This window comes from Odocoileus virginianus, chromosome 6 (genome assembly GCF_023699985.2).
Source record: "Odocoileus virginianus isolate 20LAN1187 ecotype Illinois chromosome 6, Ovbor_1.2, whole genome shotgun sequence".
In the NCBI taxonomy this organism is placed as follows: Eukaryota; Metazoa; Chordata; class Mammalia; order Artiodactyla; family Cervidae; genus Odocoileus; species Odocoileus virginianus.
The window spans coordinates 87,037,095-87,055,541 of record NC_069679.1 but is presented as its reverse complement, the minus strand read 5'-3'; the positions used below and the strand labels follow the sequence as shown (position 1 = coordinate 87,055,541).

At 47.7% G+C, this 18,447-nt stretch overlaps 1 protein-coding gene across 9 annotated transcripts in view; it reads left to right on the top strand.

Annotated features, from left to right (window-relative positions):
• The window catches only part of FOXN3 (forkhead box N3), a 435,192-nt gene extending 416,965 nt beyond the window's left edge, over window positions 1-18,227 (top strand). For all 9 annotated transcript variants that reach the window (XM_070469776.1, XM_070469769.1, XM_070469771.1 and 6 more), the window contains one exon: window positions 11,589-18,227. In XM_070469776.1, coding sequence (XP_070325877.1) covers window positions 11,589-12,099 — 511 coding nt within the window. In that variant the 3' untranslated portion in view covers window positions 12,100-18,227. The remainder of the gene's footprint in view (window positions 1-11,588) is intronic.
• Window positions 18,228-18,447: the final 220 nt, after the last annotated feature.

Genomic DNA, 18,447 nt, shown 5'->3' with positions numbered 1-18,447 from the left:
TGAGTGTGGCAGGCTTTCTGTGTGAGCCTAAGTAACTTCTCCTTAAGTAAAAATATTTGTCTTTCGGGGATTTGTTGGGCTTTTTTTTTCCCCTCTGCTGAGTGCCAAAGGCCATGTTTGTTTGTCTTAACTCTGAAACTGTTATTGACATAGATGAAGTGTTACTTTTATTAGCTGATCACTACACAGCTTGTATTTGCTGGGTTCCTTTGCATGTAATTATGATGTGAAATCTCCTTGTAAGAGTATCTGTCAATAGTGTAATTGACTTTACCGTGTTGACTTTTTACTCAATAACCTCAGGGATCGGCCCATCCTTAGACATTGGAAACCTGCTTATTTTTTAAATTTGCCTAGGCGGGGGGTCCTTAAGACACATTATCCCCAAAATAACCGCTCCCACTTCCCCAAGTTTTATGCGTGTTCTGCTGCCTCTCCAGTGAAATTCCTTGCAGGGAATACATTTGAATGGAACAGTTCTAGCCCTAGAAGAACTGTTTCTGGATCTCTTGGGAAAATGCAGTGTAAGATTTCTTCCATTCATGGAACTAGGGGCTGCTTCTCAACTACAAGCCACAGCAGCTCTCCTGGGTCTGAGCCGCCTTGTTTCCAAGGCTTGAGGCTCTTTGACCCTCAGCGACCTTTCAGGTGGCGAAGAACAACTACCAGCGTCGAGGCTTGCCGGAGGATCGAGAGAGAGCTGGTGGGCGCGCTGTCCTCCACGTCAGACTGTGTGATCACTCACGTCCAGCTCGCACCGCCCCAGGGACTGAAGCCCACCAGGCTCCTCTGTCCTGGAATTTTCCAGGCAAAAATTCTGGAGTGGGTAGCCCTCTCCTCCTCCAGGGCATCTTCCCAACCTAGGGATTGATCCCACATCTCCTGCATCTCCTGCGTTGCAGGTGGGTTCTTCACTGCTGAGCCGTCGGGGGAGCCTTTCATAGGTCAAGAGAGCTCAGAAATGGCACACGCAAACTTGGGAACCAGGTTTCCTGGGCCCATAGCCCGTGACTGGGACCCTGGGCCAGGTTTCCCACAAGAAAACCAGCCCCCACCTTCTGAGCTTCTAGGGTTAATACGCAGTTACGGACCTGGCATGAATTAAACACCATACAGGCGTTCAGTAAATACATGATAAACACACACCCTGTTCACAAATGGGAAAGGACTGTTCTCCAAAGATACAAGAACAGTACATGGGATAAGCAATAAGCACATAGAAAAATGCTCAACGTCACTAATCATTAGGGAAATGCAGATCAAGACTATAGTGAGATCGTACTTCACCCTCATTAGGATGGCACCATCAAGAAAACAAAAAATAGTACATGTTGACAAAGTTATGGAGAAATTGGAACTCTTGAGCACTGTCGGTGGGAGTGTAAGGTGGTGCAGCCACTGTGGAAAACAGCGTGGGAGGTCCCTTGGACTGCAAGGAGATCCAACCAGTCCATCCTAGAGGACGTCAGTCCTGGGTGTTCTTTGGAAGGACTGATGCTGAAGCTGAAACTCCAGTACTTTGGCCACCTCATGTGAAGAGTTGACCCATTGGTAAAGACCCTGATGCTGGGAGGGATTCGGGGCAGGAGGAGAAGGGGACGACAGGGGATGAGATGGCTGGATGGCGTCACCGACTCAATGGACATGAGTCTGAGTGGACTCCGGGAGTTGGTGATGGACAGGGAGGCCTGGCGTGTTGCGGTCCACGGGGTCACAGAGACTCAGACATGGCTGAGCGTCTGAACTGAACTGGAGACCTGTAAGCAACCTGAGCGTCCATCAGGAGATGAACAAACAAAGTGTGGTGTGTATACACATGATGGAATATTCAGCCTTTGAGCAGAAGGAAGCTCTGATCCATGCTACAGTGTGGATGTACCTTGAGGACATTTATGTTAAGTGAAATAAGCTACTCATAAAAAGACAAATACTGTATGACCTCACTTAAATGAGGTACCTAGAATAGTCCTATCTATAGAGACAGAGCATAGAATGGTGGTTGCCAGTGTCTGTGTGGAGAGGGTATGGGGGTCATTGTTTACTGGGGACGAGTCAGTTTTACTGGATGAAGGGTCATAGAGATGGATGGTGGGGCGCCTGCACAATGTTATGAGTGTATTTAATACCACTGAGCCGTGTGCTTAACAAAGGTTGAGATGGTAAGTTTTTTTATGTTTGTGTATTTTATTACAATTGTTTAAAGCGTAAAAGAAAATGAAATGTGTTGTGTGGAGAGCATGACTCATCCACCTGCTCCCCACACACCTTCCCAGATCCCCTCCCTGAACACCTGACGCTCAGTCCCAAACCCCAGAAAAGGCACAGATTGAGTTCCCGGGCCACCTTCAGGACAATGCACACTCGTGACAAAGCCCGGGTTCTAAGGAGTCATGACAGTAATCTAAAGCACGTGTTAGTCACTCAGTCGTGTCCGACTCTCTGTGACCCCATGGACTGTAGCCCACCAGGCTCCTCTGTCCATGGGATTCTCCAGGCAAGAATACAGGAGTGGGTAGCCATTCCCTTCTCCAGGGGATATTCCTGACCCACGGATTGAACCTGGGTCTCCCGCATTGCAGGCAGATTCTTTACCGTCTGAGCCAGCAGAGACGCGGCAGTCTAAGCCACAGCATGTTACAGAATTACAGGTTTCATTTGATCACCACCTAAGGCTGCTTAATATTTTGTGGAGCTTTAAGGACCTCAAGTGAAAATGCAGTTCCCCTGGAACAGGAAGCAAGTCAGGAATTAATGGTTCTATTGTCATACAAAGCATTAATACTTAAGGTCCTGTCAAAATAAAGTCAGCAGGAAAATGCATGTGTCAGCTTCAGGTCTGCTCCTGGTCATTATCTTTCTCTTTCCTTTGGAGAACATGTTTGTTGCAGGAGTTCAGGAAGCCTGCACCCTTCAGTTTGAAGATAGGGTGGGTCCCGATGATATCACTGGAAGGAAAGTTAGCCACTCATCTGTTTTTTGTTTTAATTTAAAAACCAAGTACCTGTCAGCATTCATCTTTTGAAACCATGGTCTTTGAAGGCAGTTCTGGAACTCAGTATTAGGTTATGCTTGGTGGTGGGAAGGAAGTAGTAAAAGGAAAAAGGAAAAACAACGCCAGGGGGATAAAAATGCACGTGAGTTCCCTCTGGGCCACCAGCTCAGCTTTTGTCTCGACTTCTGGCTCTTCTGGTCCAGAAATCAAAACAGTGACCAGCAAATTCACTGTGTGAGGTTTGATCCATGTTCTGCACTTGCTCCTCATATTTCAAACCAGTGGCATTGGTTAAGGCCTTTGAAAGTCCTGGCAGCTTTTCCTATTGTATATAAAAAGTCCTCTGCACTCCTGATGATGCTGGACTGTGCCAAATGCAAAATGATTGATGGAGGAGAGTTTTAGGGCCATTCCTGTTGTGTTCTGTGATCACGTAGAACAGTATATGATCACATAATGCAGATAAGGAGTCACAGTTGTCTCAGTCTTTTAAGGGGACCCCTTGCAGCTCACGGGAGGGAACCATGCCCCTTCCTGCCCCCAACGTGGAGATGACCACTGAGGCAGAACCCCTGGCATTGTTGAACCCATGCGTTTCCCAAAAAGGGCTACACAGCAGGAGCAGGTGTCAGAGGCCCCCGCAGCTGCTGAAGATAACCCTAATCCCAAATTCTGTATGTACTGTTCCTAGGCTTTGAGAAGTATTTTTGATATCCATAAGGAATACATTTAATTTTGTTTGGTTTGAATTTTATCTATTAATATCTGGAATGGTACTTTATATCTTCTTTTCTGACTTACTCCTTACCCTCTTTATTCATCACAAAGTTTGTTTGGTGACATTAAATTCTGAATTGGATACTTTTATTTTATAAAACTTTTATATAAAAGTTTAAGGTTATACTTTCAATCAGTTGTACCCATAAATTTTGGTACCTTTTATTTTCATTATTGTTACAAGTTCAAAGTATTTACTAGTTTTCATCTTGCTTTCTTCTTTCACCCATAGGTGCTTTTAGAATTGTGTTTTTAAATTTTCAAACCTATGAGGAGGTGGTTTTTGCTTATTTTTGTTTTTGGTTACCTGCATGGATGGAGGAGCCTGGCAGGCTACAGTCCATGGGGTCACAGAGTCAGACACAACTGAGTGACTTCACTTTCTTTCTTTATTTCTTCATCATTAATTATTAATTACAATGCATTATGGTCAGAAAATTCATCTATAAGATACTGCTATTTGAAGTTTGTGGAGACTTGCTATGTGGTCTAGTAGTGTATACCATTTTTTATTATAAACATGTTGTGTGTGCTTCAAAGTAATATACCTTGTCTGTTACGAGCACATGTTCAGTATATGTCCCCTAGTTCAAATCTACATGTGAACCGTGTCTGGGGGAGAAGGGAGAAGGGGGTGAGATGTGGGTTTGACCATTTCTTCCTGTAGCTCTTCCAATTTGGGTGTATTTTGAAGCAGTCTTATTGGAGGTCTCCACGTTTAGAACAGTTATATATTCCCGGTGAATTGAACCTTCCTGAATATTCGGTGACTCTTTATCTTTAGTAATGATTTTTTACTGTAAAAATCTATCCTATCTGGTTTAATTTCACTACATCAACATGGCACAGTGTTTTTCCTCCTTTTACTTTTAACCTTTCTTAGTCCTTAACATTTTAGGTTCATGTCTTATAAATGGCATATGACTTTTCTACAAAAAGTCTGTGTTAATGATCGTTAGCTTTTAATGGAGATACTAGCCTGTTTTAAATGACGCGTGTGGGTTTGTCTCTACCCTCTCAGCTCGCGTTTTTGCACTGTGTGGGCCCCTCCAGACTCCTTCCTCCCAGTGTTTTGTGCTTACCGCTGTGCCTGTCTTTGGCCGTGCTGTGTGTTCTGGCTGTGGGCTTGCCCCCGGGTGTCGTGAGCAGGGCGGCTCTCTCGCTGTGCGCACGGGCTCCTCGCTGCTGAGTCTCCTGCTGCGGATCGTGGGTTCTGCACAGGCTCACTGTCTGTGGCCCACGCGCTTCGCTGCTCCAGGTCACGTGGGGTCTTCTGGACCAGGGATCGAACCCATGTCTCCTGCGTTGGCAGGGAGATCCTTTACCACCGAGCTCCAGGGAAGCCCCCTAACATTGTTTTAAATTGACCATGATCTTCTACTTGTCATTCCTTTTTTCCCCCCTTCTAATGGTTAATAAGTTATATAGATCTTTCTGTTCTTTTAGTGTTGATCCTAGAGTTTTTAGCATGACTATTTTAAAATGTACAGAGTTAATCAGTATTGTTAACCTCCTGCTCAATACAAGACCTCTGGAATGCTTTAATTTCTGTTCTCTCCACCTCCCAAATCATATGCTACATTTGTCTAGGACTTGAGCTCTATTTCATATTTCAGTTTCTTTACATCAGTTATTATCATTGGCCCTCCATATCCATAGGTTCTACATCCATGGATTCAATCAACTGCTGATAGAAAATATAAGGAAATAAAAAAAATTCCAGAAAGTTCCAAAAATCAAAACTTACTTGCCCTGTTGCACTAGCAGTTGTTTGCAGAGTGTTTATCCATACACTGTATTAGGCATTATAAGTAATCCTGAGGTGATCTAAAGTGCATGGGAAGACATGCGTAGGTTATAAGCAAATACTGCATCATTTTGTCAAGGGGACTTGAGCGTTCACAGATTTTGATATCTGGGGACCTGGAACCAAAACCCCCACAGACACCAGGGGACAGCTTGGCGTCCCCAAGGGTCACTGCATGATTACACTTCCTATGCTTAGCATTTCCTTTGCTTGCGTCTCAGACCTTTTTCGCTGTTGGCTTTTATTTATCTTTTATTTTATGCTCGTACATAGTTGATTTACAGCGTTGTGTTAGTTTCGGGTGTACGGCAGAATGACTGCGTTATCCAGTGCACATATCCCTGCTTTCCCAGACTCTCTGCCCGCGCAGGTTATCACTAACACAGAGGCCTGAGTGCGTCCCCTGTGCCGCACAGCAGGTCCTCGCTGAGTCTCTGTTTTATACACAGTCGTGTGTGGATGTGTTAATCCCAGCCTTCCCCCTTGGCTAGCCATAGGTTTGTTTTCTCTTTTTTTTTTTTTTGCCTGAAAAATACTCCTAAGAAGTTCCTATCGTTGAGTATCTGCTTTTAGTCAAAGTCTTGACTTTTTATCTGAAAATATTTTTATTTTGCCTTCTTCCTGGTTGTTGTTCAGTTGCTAAGTCACGTCCGACTCTGCAACCCCATGGACTGAATGAAGCACGCAGGGCTTCCCTGTCCTTCACTGTCTCCCGGGGTTTGCTCAAGCTCATGTCCATTGAGTTGGTGATGCTGTCTAACCATCTCATCCTCTGCCACCCTCTTCTCCTTCTGCCTTCAGCCTGTCCCCAGGCCTTCATTCTCAGACGATAGTACTGTAGTTGGACAGTTACTTTTTCTCTCTCATTTCGAGATTACTGCTCTACCTCATCTGAGCCGCAGGGTTTATCTTAACTCCTCCTCCTCAGGTGATGTGTTTCCTTTCTCTTACTTCTAAAGCTCTGTTTGTGTGTGTGTGTGTGTGATGTCTGTGATGGCTTAATGTACCTAGGTGTGCATTTCTTTGTATCCTCCATGGGACTTGTTGGCTTTCTGAATCTGAAGATTGGTAACTTTCATCAAAGCTAGAAAATTCTCAGCCATTTTCTACTCTGAGATTGGTTCTTCCCCATTTTTCCGTTCACTCTGGAACTCCAGTTACATTTATATTGGATGATCTTATTATATTCTGTGTTGCCCAGTCTCTCTTCCATGTTTTCCATCTCTTTATCTCTCTCTGCTGCATTTCCTATAATATCTTTAGATCCATCTTTCAACTAATTTTTTTGTTTGTTTGTTTTCCACAACTCAATTGCATTCAGTTTTTTAATTTCAAGAATTATATTTTTTAGCTCTGGAAATTCTGTTTGAGGCATCCCCAAATCAACCAAATCTGCTTGGTTTTAGTAATCCAGTGTTTCTAATATTTGCCAATTCCCTCTTTTATTTTATTTATTTATTTTTTGGGGGTACATTACATTCTTTGGCTAATTATTGCAGTATTTTCAGACTTTACAGTTCAGATGCTATGGGGTGTTGGTTTTTTTTCTCTCTGTTTTCTCTTACAGTGGCTTATTTCTTTTGTGTTTAATGATTTTTTTTTTTAATTGTGAACTGTGTTCTTTAAAATCTTATCTGTGAGGGTTCTTTGTGGCCTGGATTTGAAGTATGTTCTTCCATAAAGGGTTTGTGCCTTCCTCTCATCGGCACCCCTGGGCACTGAATATAGCTTGGGGTCTTCTGGTCCACATGGTAGAATCCTGGCCTCACACCTACACAAGACTTCAGGCTCGTGGCCTAAAACTCTCAAGGGAGGCTCTTCTTTTCTCCAGTTCCATCTGGAGCTGATGTCAGGCCGGCCTTTATCCCCGTTGTCTGCCCCTGATTCCCCAGGTTCTCATTGAGGCCTCATCATTCAATGGCCCTCACTTTTCCTGTGGCATTTTTACACTTATACTTTCCTAGTGGGCCCTTTGGTGATTTTAGGTTATGAGCTTCTGCGTGATTCAACTTGATATACAGGCATCCTGATGGCCTTGGCGTGGGTTGCTGTCTTCAGGAGAGGTTTTGCTTTGTAAACTTCTCCTGGGAGCCTGGGGACCAATGCACCTGAGGGCGCTTTAACCCCCTGGGGGCCACAGTAAGCCAGAAGCTGCCCAAGTCCTTCCCCCTGCTGTGCCCTCCCCCCAAGTTTGGGCTCTTGTCCCAGGGCTGGAGGCAGCTCCACAAAGCCCTGCCTTCCTTAGATGCCTGCTGCTCACATTTCAGATTTTGTCTTTTTTTTTTTTTTTTTTAAGATTCTCATCTGTGTGTGTGTGTGAAGTTCTTTTGGTCTGTGTGCATTACGTGGATCTCTTAAGATTCCCCTTATTTTCCAAGGAACCCAGCAGTGACTAAAACTACATCGCTGTCCTTCACCAGGGTCTTTTGTATGGTAGCTGGAAGAATGCCTTCCGAGTATCTTTTCTGCCGCTGGCTGGGAACGGAAGCGTCCGCTCACCTCTCATCTTCTGTGTCTTTCTACCTGTGGCCCATTTGGGACAAAAGCGCGCACAGTGAGCACGGCTGCTGTAGTCCTCTTAACCCCACCTGCTTCTCTTCACATTTGGCAAAAGAGCAGCCTTCTCAAGTAAACCCCTAAGAAGGACGTCACCCTAAATGCTCCCCTCCAGGTTTGAAGCCATCAGTTCCAGAGAGAACTCTCGTGCACAGGTGGAAGGCTGGGGTGACAACACATAGAGATGCTACGATGATGGAACAGATCACGAGCAAATCAAAAATCAGCAAAATGGCCGTGTCTGATCAGAAGCTACCCCTTACCTTGTGGGTGGCAAGGGCTGCTCGTTCTCACCCTGAACTAATGTGGCTTTCCAACGTTCATGTTGAGTATTTCCACCGATTTGACAAGAGGATTCATACCAGGTTTTTATTTGAGATGAATAACACATGGTTCTGTGGGGTCCCGCTGAAGTCAGGTGGCTTTAATTTATGCCAACATGATCATTGTAAGCATCATTCCATAGAAAATGAAGCTAAAAAATGGCAGGCACTTCAGACGTATCCCATGTTCATTTTGATGGATGGTATTTGAGGAGGTGGTTAGAAGTTCCCCTTCCAACATAACACGTTCGGGCTGCCTGGTTTCTTTGTAAAGTAGTCGGCATCCTGGAATGACAGACCCTGCAGCAGGAGGTGTCTGACGCCAGTCAGCGCAGCCGGCCTGCCCCCGCCACGGGCAGCACTGCTTCAAGTGATTAGTAATTGGAGGAGCGTGTCGCTTCCTGCTGAGTTTGTGTGTAATTTATGGATTGTGAGCCCATCATAAAGTCTCAGAGAAAGCTAACTGTATCATGTGAAAGAAAGATGCGTTTACATTTTAACTCCCTGAAGTTGCCTCCGGGCACCTGTTTTTATCCAGAGGTACCGTCATTGTGTTGCTTTCCTGTTTGAGCCATCTCTGAGGACCAGTCACAGGGTTCCCTGAGTGTGTCCGTCCGTCTGTCTGTCTGTCCGTGGAGTGGGGCTGGTGCTGCAGGGTGTGGGTCTCGGGACCCTGCTTGCAGTGCAGCGTGTTTGCAGTGGAAGCAGAGACCCTGCCCCGCACCGCCTCGAATTCCCGAGCTCGGGAAGTGATTTGCTTTTCTCTTTTCCTCCAGTGCCTGTGATGCCTTTAGGAAGGTCTGAGTGTGCTGCTCTCACGCGTACATATATCCTTTTTATAAAAGTACATTTGATTGACAGTACTGTGTTAATTACTACGGTATAGCAAAGTGATTCATTTTCACACATATATGTGTTCAGTTGCTTCAGTCGTGTCTGATTCTTTGCGATGCTATGGACTGTAGCCCGCCAGGCTCCTCTGTCCATGGAATTCTCCAGGCCAGAATACTTGAGTGGGTTGCCACTTCCTCCTGCAGGGGATCTTCCTGATTCTGAGATCAAACCCAGGTCCCCTGCATGGTAGGCAGACTCTTTACCACTGAGCCACCTGGGAAGCCCTATGCACACATAAATATATATACATTTTTCTTTCTGATATTCTTTTCCATGATGGCTTATGCTTGTTTATGTCTTTGAAAGAGAAGGAGAGAGAAAGAAGGTCTCAGGTTCAGAACCTCCCCTCTTGTACAGCACGGAACTGAAATGTAACACCTGCTTTCTTTCTGGTGTTTCTCCCGTGTCGCTACCCTACACCCCAGACTTTTTGCTTAAGAAAAGGTTTAACTTGTGGGAAAACGGAGAAGCACAGGGAACACCACACGTGCTTTCACCTGGACTCATGAGAGTTAGTTTTTGCACTGCTTGCCTTTCTTCTTAACGCTTTTGCTCCCAGAATCCTCTCCCTCTCCACAGCACCCCACTGCCCTTCCCCGGGGCCACGTCCTCAGGGAGTCCGGGAAGGCACGCTGCGGGAGACTCCCCAGACCGCCTGCTCCCTGCTGCTCGGTCGCGCCTGCTCCGACGCTTGCTCAGTGTCTCCGTGTGGGTCCCCTCCCTGCCGGGCCCGGCACTAGGCCTCGAGGACATCCCAGGGGCCGGGCCTGCCTTGTGGAGCTGACACTCTCACGGGAACCATCACACAGTCCGTGATGATGGAGGGAATTCAGGGTGCTGACAGTTGGGCCGGTTGGGACAGGTGTACCCACGATCCCAAGATCTAGAAACGTTTTCACTGGTGGGTGGGCCATTGGGAAAGCGGGCAAACACGGTGCAGCAGAAAGTGTCCCCTCCCTGCCCAGAGCCCCCAGCCCCCACACCCTCAGCCAGATGCCATGTCCCCCACAGGCCTCCCGTGCCCTCCGCCTCCCCGGGCAGCCGGCAGTGACCCCCCTCCGTGAGTGGTCCTCTCTGGCCACCGCCCCCTCGATCGCCTCACTGCCGGCCCCTCCCGTGCGCTGGGCAGACCGGGTCGGCGCTGTTCACACAGCGTGTGGCCGACCCCACGGAGGCATCACGGTCCTCACTGGTCTGGATGCCAGCCAGCGGTCACCCACGTTCCACAGCACCGTGAAGCAGGGTGGGGGGTGCAGACACTGTGTCCCTTTTGCCAATAAGAAGGCACAAGGGAGGTCGTTACCTGCTCGGACATACGGACATGACAACGTACTCAGAGGTGTGACGGGTCCTATTGGGTTCTGGTGGGAATACGTAGGTGATCTGGTTACAGGGCAAATCAGAAAAGAGCAGGAGTCGGTCTGGTGGTGTTGCGGAGAGCTCGAGAGTCAGGCTTCGGTTCCCATCCCTGCTCATGATGAGCTGTGCGGCTTTAAGAAAGTTACCAAACTGGCCCAGACCTCACTTGTAGCATCTATAGAATAAGGATGCTGATATAACCACTTTGTGGAGTTGAATGCAATCATCTCTTCAGATACAGCAAGGCGCCTGGCAGGTGGTCCGATAAGTAGATGGTAGCTTGTTGATGTCGGGTCTGTGTAACCATGACTTGCTTCTCTGTTCATCTGTGCGCATCCTTGTGAGTGTCTGGATCTGATTCGGCCTGGGCTGCCTCCCCAGGAGGCCCCCCACCCCCAGGCCACGCATCCACGTGAGGGGTGGCTGAATGGCTGAGGGAGGGGCCGTGGCACCTGTGGCAGGGGCCTCTTTTCCCCCGAACACCAGGTTTAGCCTTTTGACTAAAGACTCTAGGCAGAGCCGCTCTAGAGCACTGCAGACTTTTTTCTCGGAAGGACCCAGCCAGCATCGCCGGGTGGTCTCTCCACCGAGCATTGGCGGGCAGGTGAAACCCAGCACACAGCTGGATTCTTATGGTTTAACAGAAGAGATTGTGCTTCCACCACCGTCACAGCAAGCACGAACGGAGTGACCGTGTCCACGGCGGGAGGCCAGCAGGGACGAGGGAGCTGCCGGATGGCGGGCCTCAGCTTCAGGGCAGAGGCTCCTGTTGGCAGACCGCTGGCCGGGCGTCCCCGCGTCTGCTCCGAGAGCTCGGGGGGCGGCCAGGGGGTCTGCTCCGAGGGGTTTAACCGTGTCCTCTCTCCTCCCCGCCCTGCAGGAACGGCCTCCCCGGCTGCCGCCTGCGGACTGAGAGCGAGCCAGCCTGCGGCTCCCCGGTGGTCAGCGGGGACCCCAAGGAGGACCACACCTACAGCAGCGCCAAGGCCGCCGCCGCCCGCAGCGCCTCGCCCGCCAGCGACTCCGTCTCGTCCTCCTCGGCCGACGAGCCCGACGAGTTCGCCGCCAAGGGGGGCCCGGAGGGCAGCGAGGGCCACAGCGAGCCGGAGGAGGACGGCCGGCCGCGCGGCCCCCGGGAGGCGCCCGGCGACGGCGGCCCCGCGCCCGCGCACAAGAAGCGGCCGCCCGCGGCCAAGGCGCGCAAGGTGCCCAGCGACACGCTGCCCCTCAAAAAGAGACGCACGGAGAAGCCCCCCGAAAGCGACGACGAGGAGATGAAGGAGGCGGCCGGCTCGCTCCTGCACCTGGCGGGCATCCGGTCCTGCCTGAACAACATCACGAATCGGACGGCAACGGGGCAGAAGGAGCAAAAGGAAACCGCGAAAAATTAACGAAAACAAGTCACTGATTTGTTTTGAACTTACGGCCATTTGGTTTCAGCATGTCAGGAGATTTCTAATGATTTGTGGCAATATCAGCAATTTGTTATTTTTTTCTTTTCTTTTTCCTTTGGTTTGGTTTTCTTTCTTTTCTTTCCTTTTTTTTTTTTTTTAATTTCCCCCTCCCCTTCCTTGGTTTTGGACCCTTAAGAATTTTATGTTTAAAGGAGATTGAAGCCATAGAACTCATATTGACACTCAGCCGTTTTACAAAAGCTTTTCATTACCTGAAGACAAAACCGAAAAAGCCAAAATGACCATTGCTTCCTCAGCTTGTCTCAGAATCCCGCGGCTGAATCCACAGGGATGCAGCGGCAATGCCGCGGGGACACACACCCAGCACTAGAAGGCACGTGTGCAAGGTCACCATGGATCAGGCCCAACCTTTAGGTTTAAGAGGTCAGGCTGTGCACCCAGCTGGGGTCAGTGAGTGAGCGCACGTAAGGCAACTGAGGAGGCGGAAGGACCCCTGGTTCCCCTAGGAGCAGATCCAGGCTCGTGGCACTGGGCATCAGAGGATGCCAGGAGAAGCCTTGGCGTGGCTCCAAGCATGCAGTGTGAGGTGGGAGCAGGGCGGTCATCAGTCCTCTGTGCTTCTTAACCACGAAGCCCAGTAGCATCTCCGCAGGCGAACACTGGACCGCTCTTACTCACCGGGTCTCAGTGACTCGTGAGAAGAAACTGGGTCAGTTTTTAATGATGTTGCTCATCATTGGATTCTGTTCTGTGTTAAACAAAAAGAAGGTTACAGAAGCCATAAGCCTGAAGGTTGGTCCTGCTCATACACGCGTGTGCACACACATACACACCACACACACGAGAGAGGAAAAAAAACTGATGCAAAAAAAAGCTATGTCTTCTTAACTGCCCACGTGAAAATCAAGTTCCAAGAAATTACCATAGCTGTTACGGAAATAATGGTACAAAACTTTTTCTGTCAAAATCATTTGATCCAAGTGAAAACAAAAAGCTACGGAACCTGCCATTAGTATTGTGGTGTATTTTTAAAAGATGAAAGGCACATTGATGGACAAACTAAAGTAAAACATGGCAAAACAAAAAGAAAGAAAAAAAAAAAAACTCCTATACTGCCCTCAAAATGGAGTTTGCAATTAACATCAGTCAGGATTCATCTTTGCAAAAATCAAAATGATTTCCACATTCAGCCGTGTAGCCAGCAGAAATTTCTGATCCACAATGCATGGAATTCCTTTGAAAAAAGAAAAAAAAAAAATCACAAAAACACAAACTTTTTTTTATTCAAAAATAACAAAGTTCTTGTAAGGTAAATAATGTATTTAGCATGAAGCATGAATTATTTTCATATAAATATAGAAAATAGAGAAAAGGCTATGCCTCTAATTTTTAAGCCCTTAGGCTTAGAGGTTCTTTTGGTTTTCTTTTTTTCCTTTTTTTTTTCCCCTTTCCTTTAATTTCTTTTCTTTTCTTTTCTTTTTTCCTTTTTCCCGATTATTTTGTTTTGGTTTTTTGAAGCAGGTGTTTAAGGTTTAACCTTCTTCAGGGACAAATTCTGACTGTTGGGGAGCTTACTCTGCAATACAAAACTCTCTTCATGTTCTGGTAGGGCCTGGATGGCGGAGCTCTGTACCGCCTTGCCTGCACTTCAGCCCCGACCCCTCTGATTCTCTGCTGAAAAGGTGTCCTTTCTCTCTGTACATGTTTACCATGACGCAATAATCTGAGGGCAAACTCAGTAGTGAGTGTGTGTGATAGAATCAAGAGAATTATGGGACACTGACTTGAGAAAGCCAGGACCGGGGTTTGGTTTCTAGGGAAAAAGGCAGTGGATGATTATGCAAATTCGCCAGGAGAAGGGGAAACACACAACTGGGCCTTATTGGATGAGGGTGTGAGTTAGGGTACCCGGGAAGGAGAGTGCCGCGGGCTTGGGAAGGCCCAGCCCCCAGACGCTCCCCCTCACGCCGGCTCACGGCGTCCCTGCCGCCTGGGTGCCTGAACCCACCTGGAGCGAAGCCCACCTAGATTGTGGGCGCGGGATTCAGACCACCAGGTGACGGCGCACAGCCCGGAAGCAGCTCCTGTGAGCTTTGCCTGAAAGAAAGGAGTCAGGGAGATCGGAGGAACCTCTTTAGAGTGTGATCTTCCGCCCACATGGAAGGGAATTTTAAAGCATTAAAAACACCTGCTCTCAAGATACGATGGTGAGGGAGAAGGAGGGGACTGGGGTGATCTTGATTTTTTTAAAAACAGGCCGGGGTGGACGGTTGCAGAGCCCATCTGCCCGCCCCAGGCACTGCCCGCAGCTCGGGAGAAATTAACTCGGGCGTCCTCTTCCTCTGGGCTGCTGATGAGAGGAGCTGGGGGGAAAAAAGATCTACACCCCTGCGCAGGTCAGATTCTTTACTGAACCTGCGTGCGTCCAGTGTGTTTGTGCTGGGTGTAGAGAGATGGGAATCAGGATCTTTTCGAAGCGCTCTGTTCCCTCTATCTCCCCAAACCAACGTCTGACACCCCAAAAGCCATCCGCAGCTGCGGGACCCGGGCGGCACGTGGTGATGTCCCCTCACCAAGCCCACCTCAGTCCCCCAGCCCTCCCAGATCAGATCCAGACTTCCCTCCCGAAAGGCAGAGACAAACATCCAGGACTGTTTTTCTGGCGGGGGTTCCTTCTGATGGCGACCCCCACCGGTGGGCTGTCTCCCCTCATTTCCTTTTTTCTAAAGGAGCAAAGGCCTCTTTTAGAAAATAATAAAATGCAATGTGTGTGATTTACTTTTCTGATCTCTTTGAGAAATAGAGAAATATCTTATAAAAGTGTGTTCTTAACTCCAGAACCACTGTTTTTGCATAAATACCTCATCGGGCAGCTTTCTAAGTGTTATTTCCTGCGCCTCCTGCAGTCCCTAACACAGGAGCCGCTGGGAGACCTAGGGGAAACTTTAGTGAGGGTACTTTTTTCTATTTTTCTTCTGTTTTTGGAGGCATACACATTATGCATAACCAAAACAATGGCTCAATTGTGTTTAACTTTGTATTTTGATTGTTGAGAAAAAAAAAAAAGTATCGATGTGTATGTGGCCGTTCATAGTGACTTCATTGCGGAATGAGGTTGTCCACGTCCTTGCCAAGCCCGGGGGCAGAAGACACCCTCTCTCACCCCCTCCTCCAAGAGCAGTAGAGAATTTAAGCACAAGCCTATTTGTGAAAGAATATTTTGCTCAAGTGTAATTCACTCTAGTCTTGGAATTTCTTCCCAAACGTCAGGTGTTCTTTTAGCTTCCAAACCACCCCATGTCCTCATCTAGTCTTGACAAGAACCGCCCGAGCACCGTTCCGGGGGTGTGGCGTTTTTGCTTTGATTTCTCCTGCTGGGAGAAGCGGCGTCTCATGTGTCATTCCAGTTTCACATACTCACGTGGGGCGGGGGGTGGGGGGGCAGTGGGGAACTATAGCAATATTTGAAGATGCTTTTGGGAAACAGCCGTGAACACGTCCGCACCGTGACATCGCATTTACTTGTTGTCGGTCCTAGGACACATTTAAGAGACGGAGACTTTGCTCTTTCTTCTTAAATGCTATTATACACATAGAAAGTTATTTTTATGCTACTACAGTTGTCTCATCTTTACCTAGTACTTTGTGGAAAGGGTCTGCATCATCGATTTTCCCAGCCTTATGATACACCCTAAGCTCCTATTTCCCTCTCCCCCCCACAAGCAGTATATATATATACACACACACGTGTTCAAGAGTTCTTTGGTCAAATTGTCTATCTGAAACTAAAGTGAACCCACCCCACATCCAGATGGTGGTTGTAGAAAACCCTGGCCAAGACAGCTGTGGCAGATTTCAGTCTTGGGGCTACATTTTTCAGAAGGGCTGTGTGGGGGGCTTCTCCCAAGAGCTGGCTTTCTCCCCTGGGAGAGGTACTGAAGGTGTCTGGCCCTGGCCGGGCGCGGCGTGAATGCCACGGGGCCGCCGGGGCTGGGGGTGGTGGGCCGCCTCCCCCGGGGACAGCTTCAGGCTGTGGGCTTTGTCCAGCCCAGTTCTGGGGCACGGCTGGAGTGCTCAGCCCCAAATGCTGCCGGCCCCCCATCTCGGTGCCCCCTGCCCGGCACCCCTCACGTGTGGGCCCCCAGCCTGTCATCCAAGAGCTCTCGGAGAAGGAATCAAAGTTCCGTACAAGTGACCTGCATGGGAGGGTTTTCCATATGGGATTGGATTCAACTCAGTGTGACTTCTCTTTCCCTTTAAACTTGATTCAGGTTGGGACTCGTTTCTTTCTGGTGGATCACAGCTGCCCAGATGTTGCCATTTTCTTTTTTATGTTTCTGTAGAGTATTTTTCTTTCATCTTCAGGATTTTTTTTTTTTTTGCCACCAAAAGAACACATTTGAACTCCGTGTCCCCTCTTGATTGTGACTTTAACCAGTGTTGACAGTCCAACCCTTCGTGTCGTAGGTCCCAGCTCGAATACTATATCAAACACTGTTATGCAGATAACGCAGCACTGTGATCTAATTTAAATAATACTTTTTTATTATTTATACTACTATATATGATATACATCAACACTTTTGCTATATAACCTAAGTGATAACCCTCTTTTTAGTTACCTGCCAAAACTCGGGACTTTGGTTTATATTACAGTTAACACAGTTACAAAGTTGGAATGGTGTCTTTTTCTTTTTTTCTTCCTTGTAATGGAACGTGTAAATCGAAGTATATCCGTTGTGTGGTGTTCCTGTCCCTGGAGTCCCGTGAGGATGTGCACAGGGCGTTCAGTGTTCTGTATAGACCCACCTGCCTTTGTGAATGCACCTGTCAGCCCCCTTCCTTGGAGAGAGCGCCGGTGATGGTGGTCAGCTGCTCTCTCTGCCCCCTACTGGTTATTCTTGAATTAAGCACAGACTCCGTTGCTTTATCATGAATAATGTGTGTGACCTTACAATTCTTCCACAGTTCAGCAAACAAGTGCTAGCGTCACCGACCAAAAATTAAGGAAGGAAAATCCGATGTTTCAAACGATCCATCTTTTAACGGCCGAAACCAATGTGTCTATGGTGCTGCGTTTTGCTGTCTGTCCTACTTTTGAAATCAGACCTGGGTGAAAGATCACTTCTGACTTAACTGTGATCGTGCTCACAAGTACCCTTCCTGTTCGTTTTGTTAGCGCTGAAATCAAGACTATTTATTTGGAATAGATACAGCAGTGTTTTCCACTTCCTTTGCAACAGTTGAGAACAGCCTTCCCTACTTCTTGCAAAGAATTAATATTCCATATTGGATTCGCAGAGACTTCGATATGGTGTATCTAGCAAACCTACAAGTTGTCTTTCATACTTTCATGACTGTGGCCTGAGTTCCCAGCCCCTCCCTGTTTCTTAGATGAAACTCTTAGCACAAGTTCAGTTATTTAAGCGTGCAACATTTCTTGAGTATGTGTCGAGCCTTCGACACAGCTGATTCAGTAACCAGTTCCCTGCTGTCGTTCACGCTCACTGCTTACACTGCCATGGGGACAATTGGATGAGACAAGTACCCGTGTGTGTCTGGGAAGCATTATACACTTGTACATTTTTTTATACTCTGATTCTGTAACATTTCTGAGTTCTGTTTTTGTTTTACAGAAAAAATAAATAACAGTGATAAAGCAATCAGAAGACAAGAGTTTACTCTCAATACTTAGGGTCGTCTGACCTCTGGCCAATAGACCTCCATGGCCAAATTTATTTACTTAGAGTAATAAGTTTTCAAAAGCCAATTTCCGTCGGTGTTTTTTTCTGAATTAAACTGCCAATATCACGAACAGAAAGGGAGAGCCGTGAAGGCGGAGGTGACGCTCGGGCGCGTCTGTGCTGCCTCGAGGAAGCGTGGAAGCAGGCACAGCCCGCCCGCCTTGAGGGACCTGATCATGTTGCTTTGGAGGCATCCATACTTGCATTTCGCATCCTTCGTATGTAATCATATTGCCAAAGACAAACTATTTCATCATTTATTGTAAATAACACTTTTCCCCCAGACCTACCATAAAGTTTCTGTGATGTATTGTCTTCCAGTTGCAATAAAAATGACTGAGTTGCATCAATTGAAGAAAAGCGCCACGTAGTATTGTGTGCCCTGCGTCTCCGTAAGCCAGCTCTCAGCAGTGAAGTCGTTCAGATTTTGTCCCTGCACTAGGCTGTGTGTGCCGGTTTTTTTACGGCTTGGTGTGAGAGCCTCCACGGCACTTGGCCGTGCCTTTCGCGTTTGTTCAGTCACGCCCAGTCATGCTCAGCCTTTGCAACCCCGTGGACTGTGGCCCACCAGGCTCTTCTG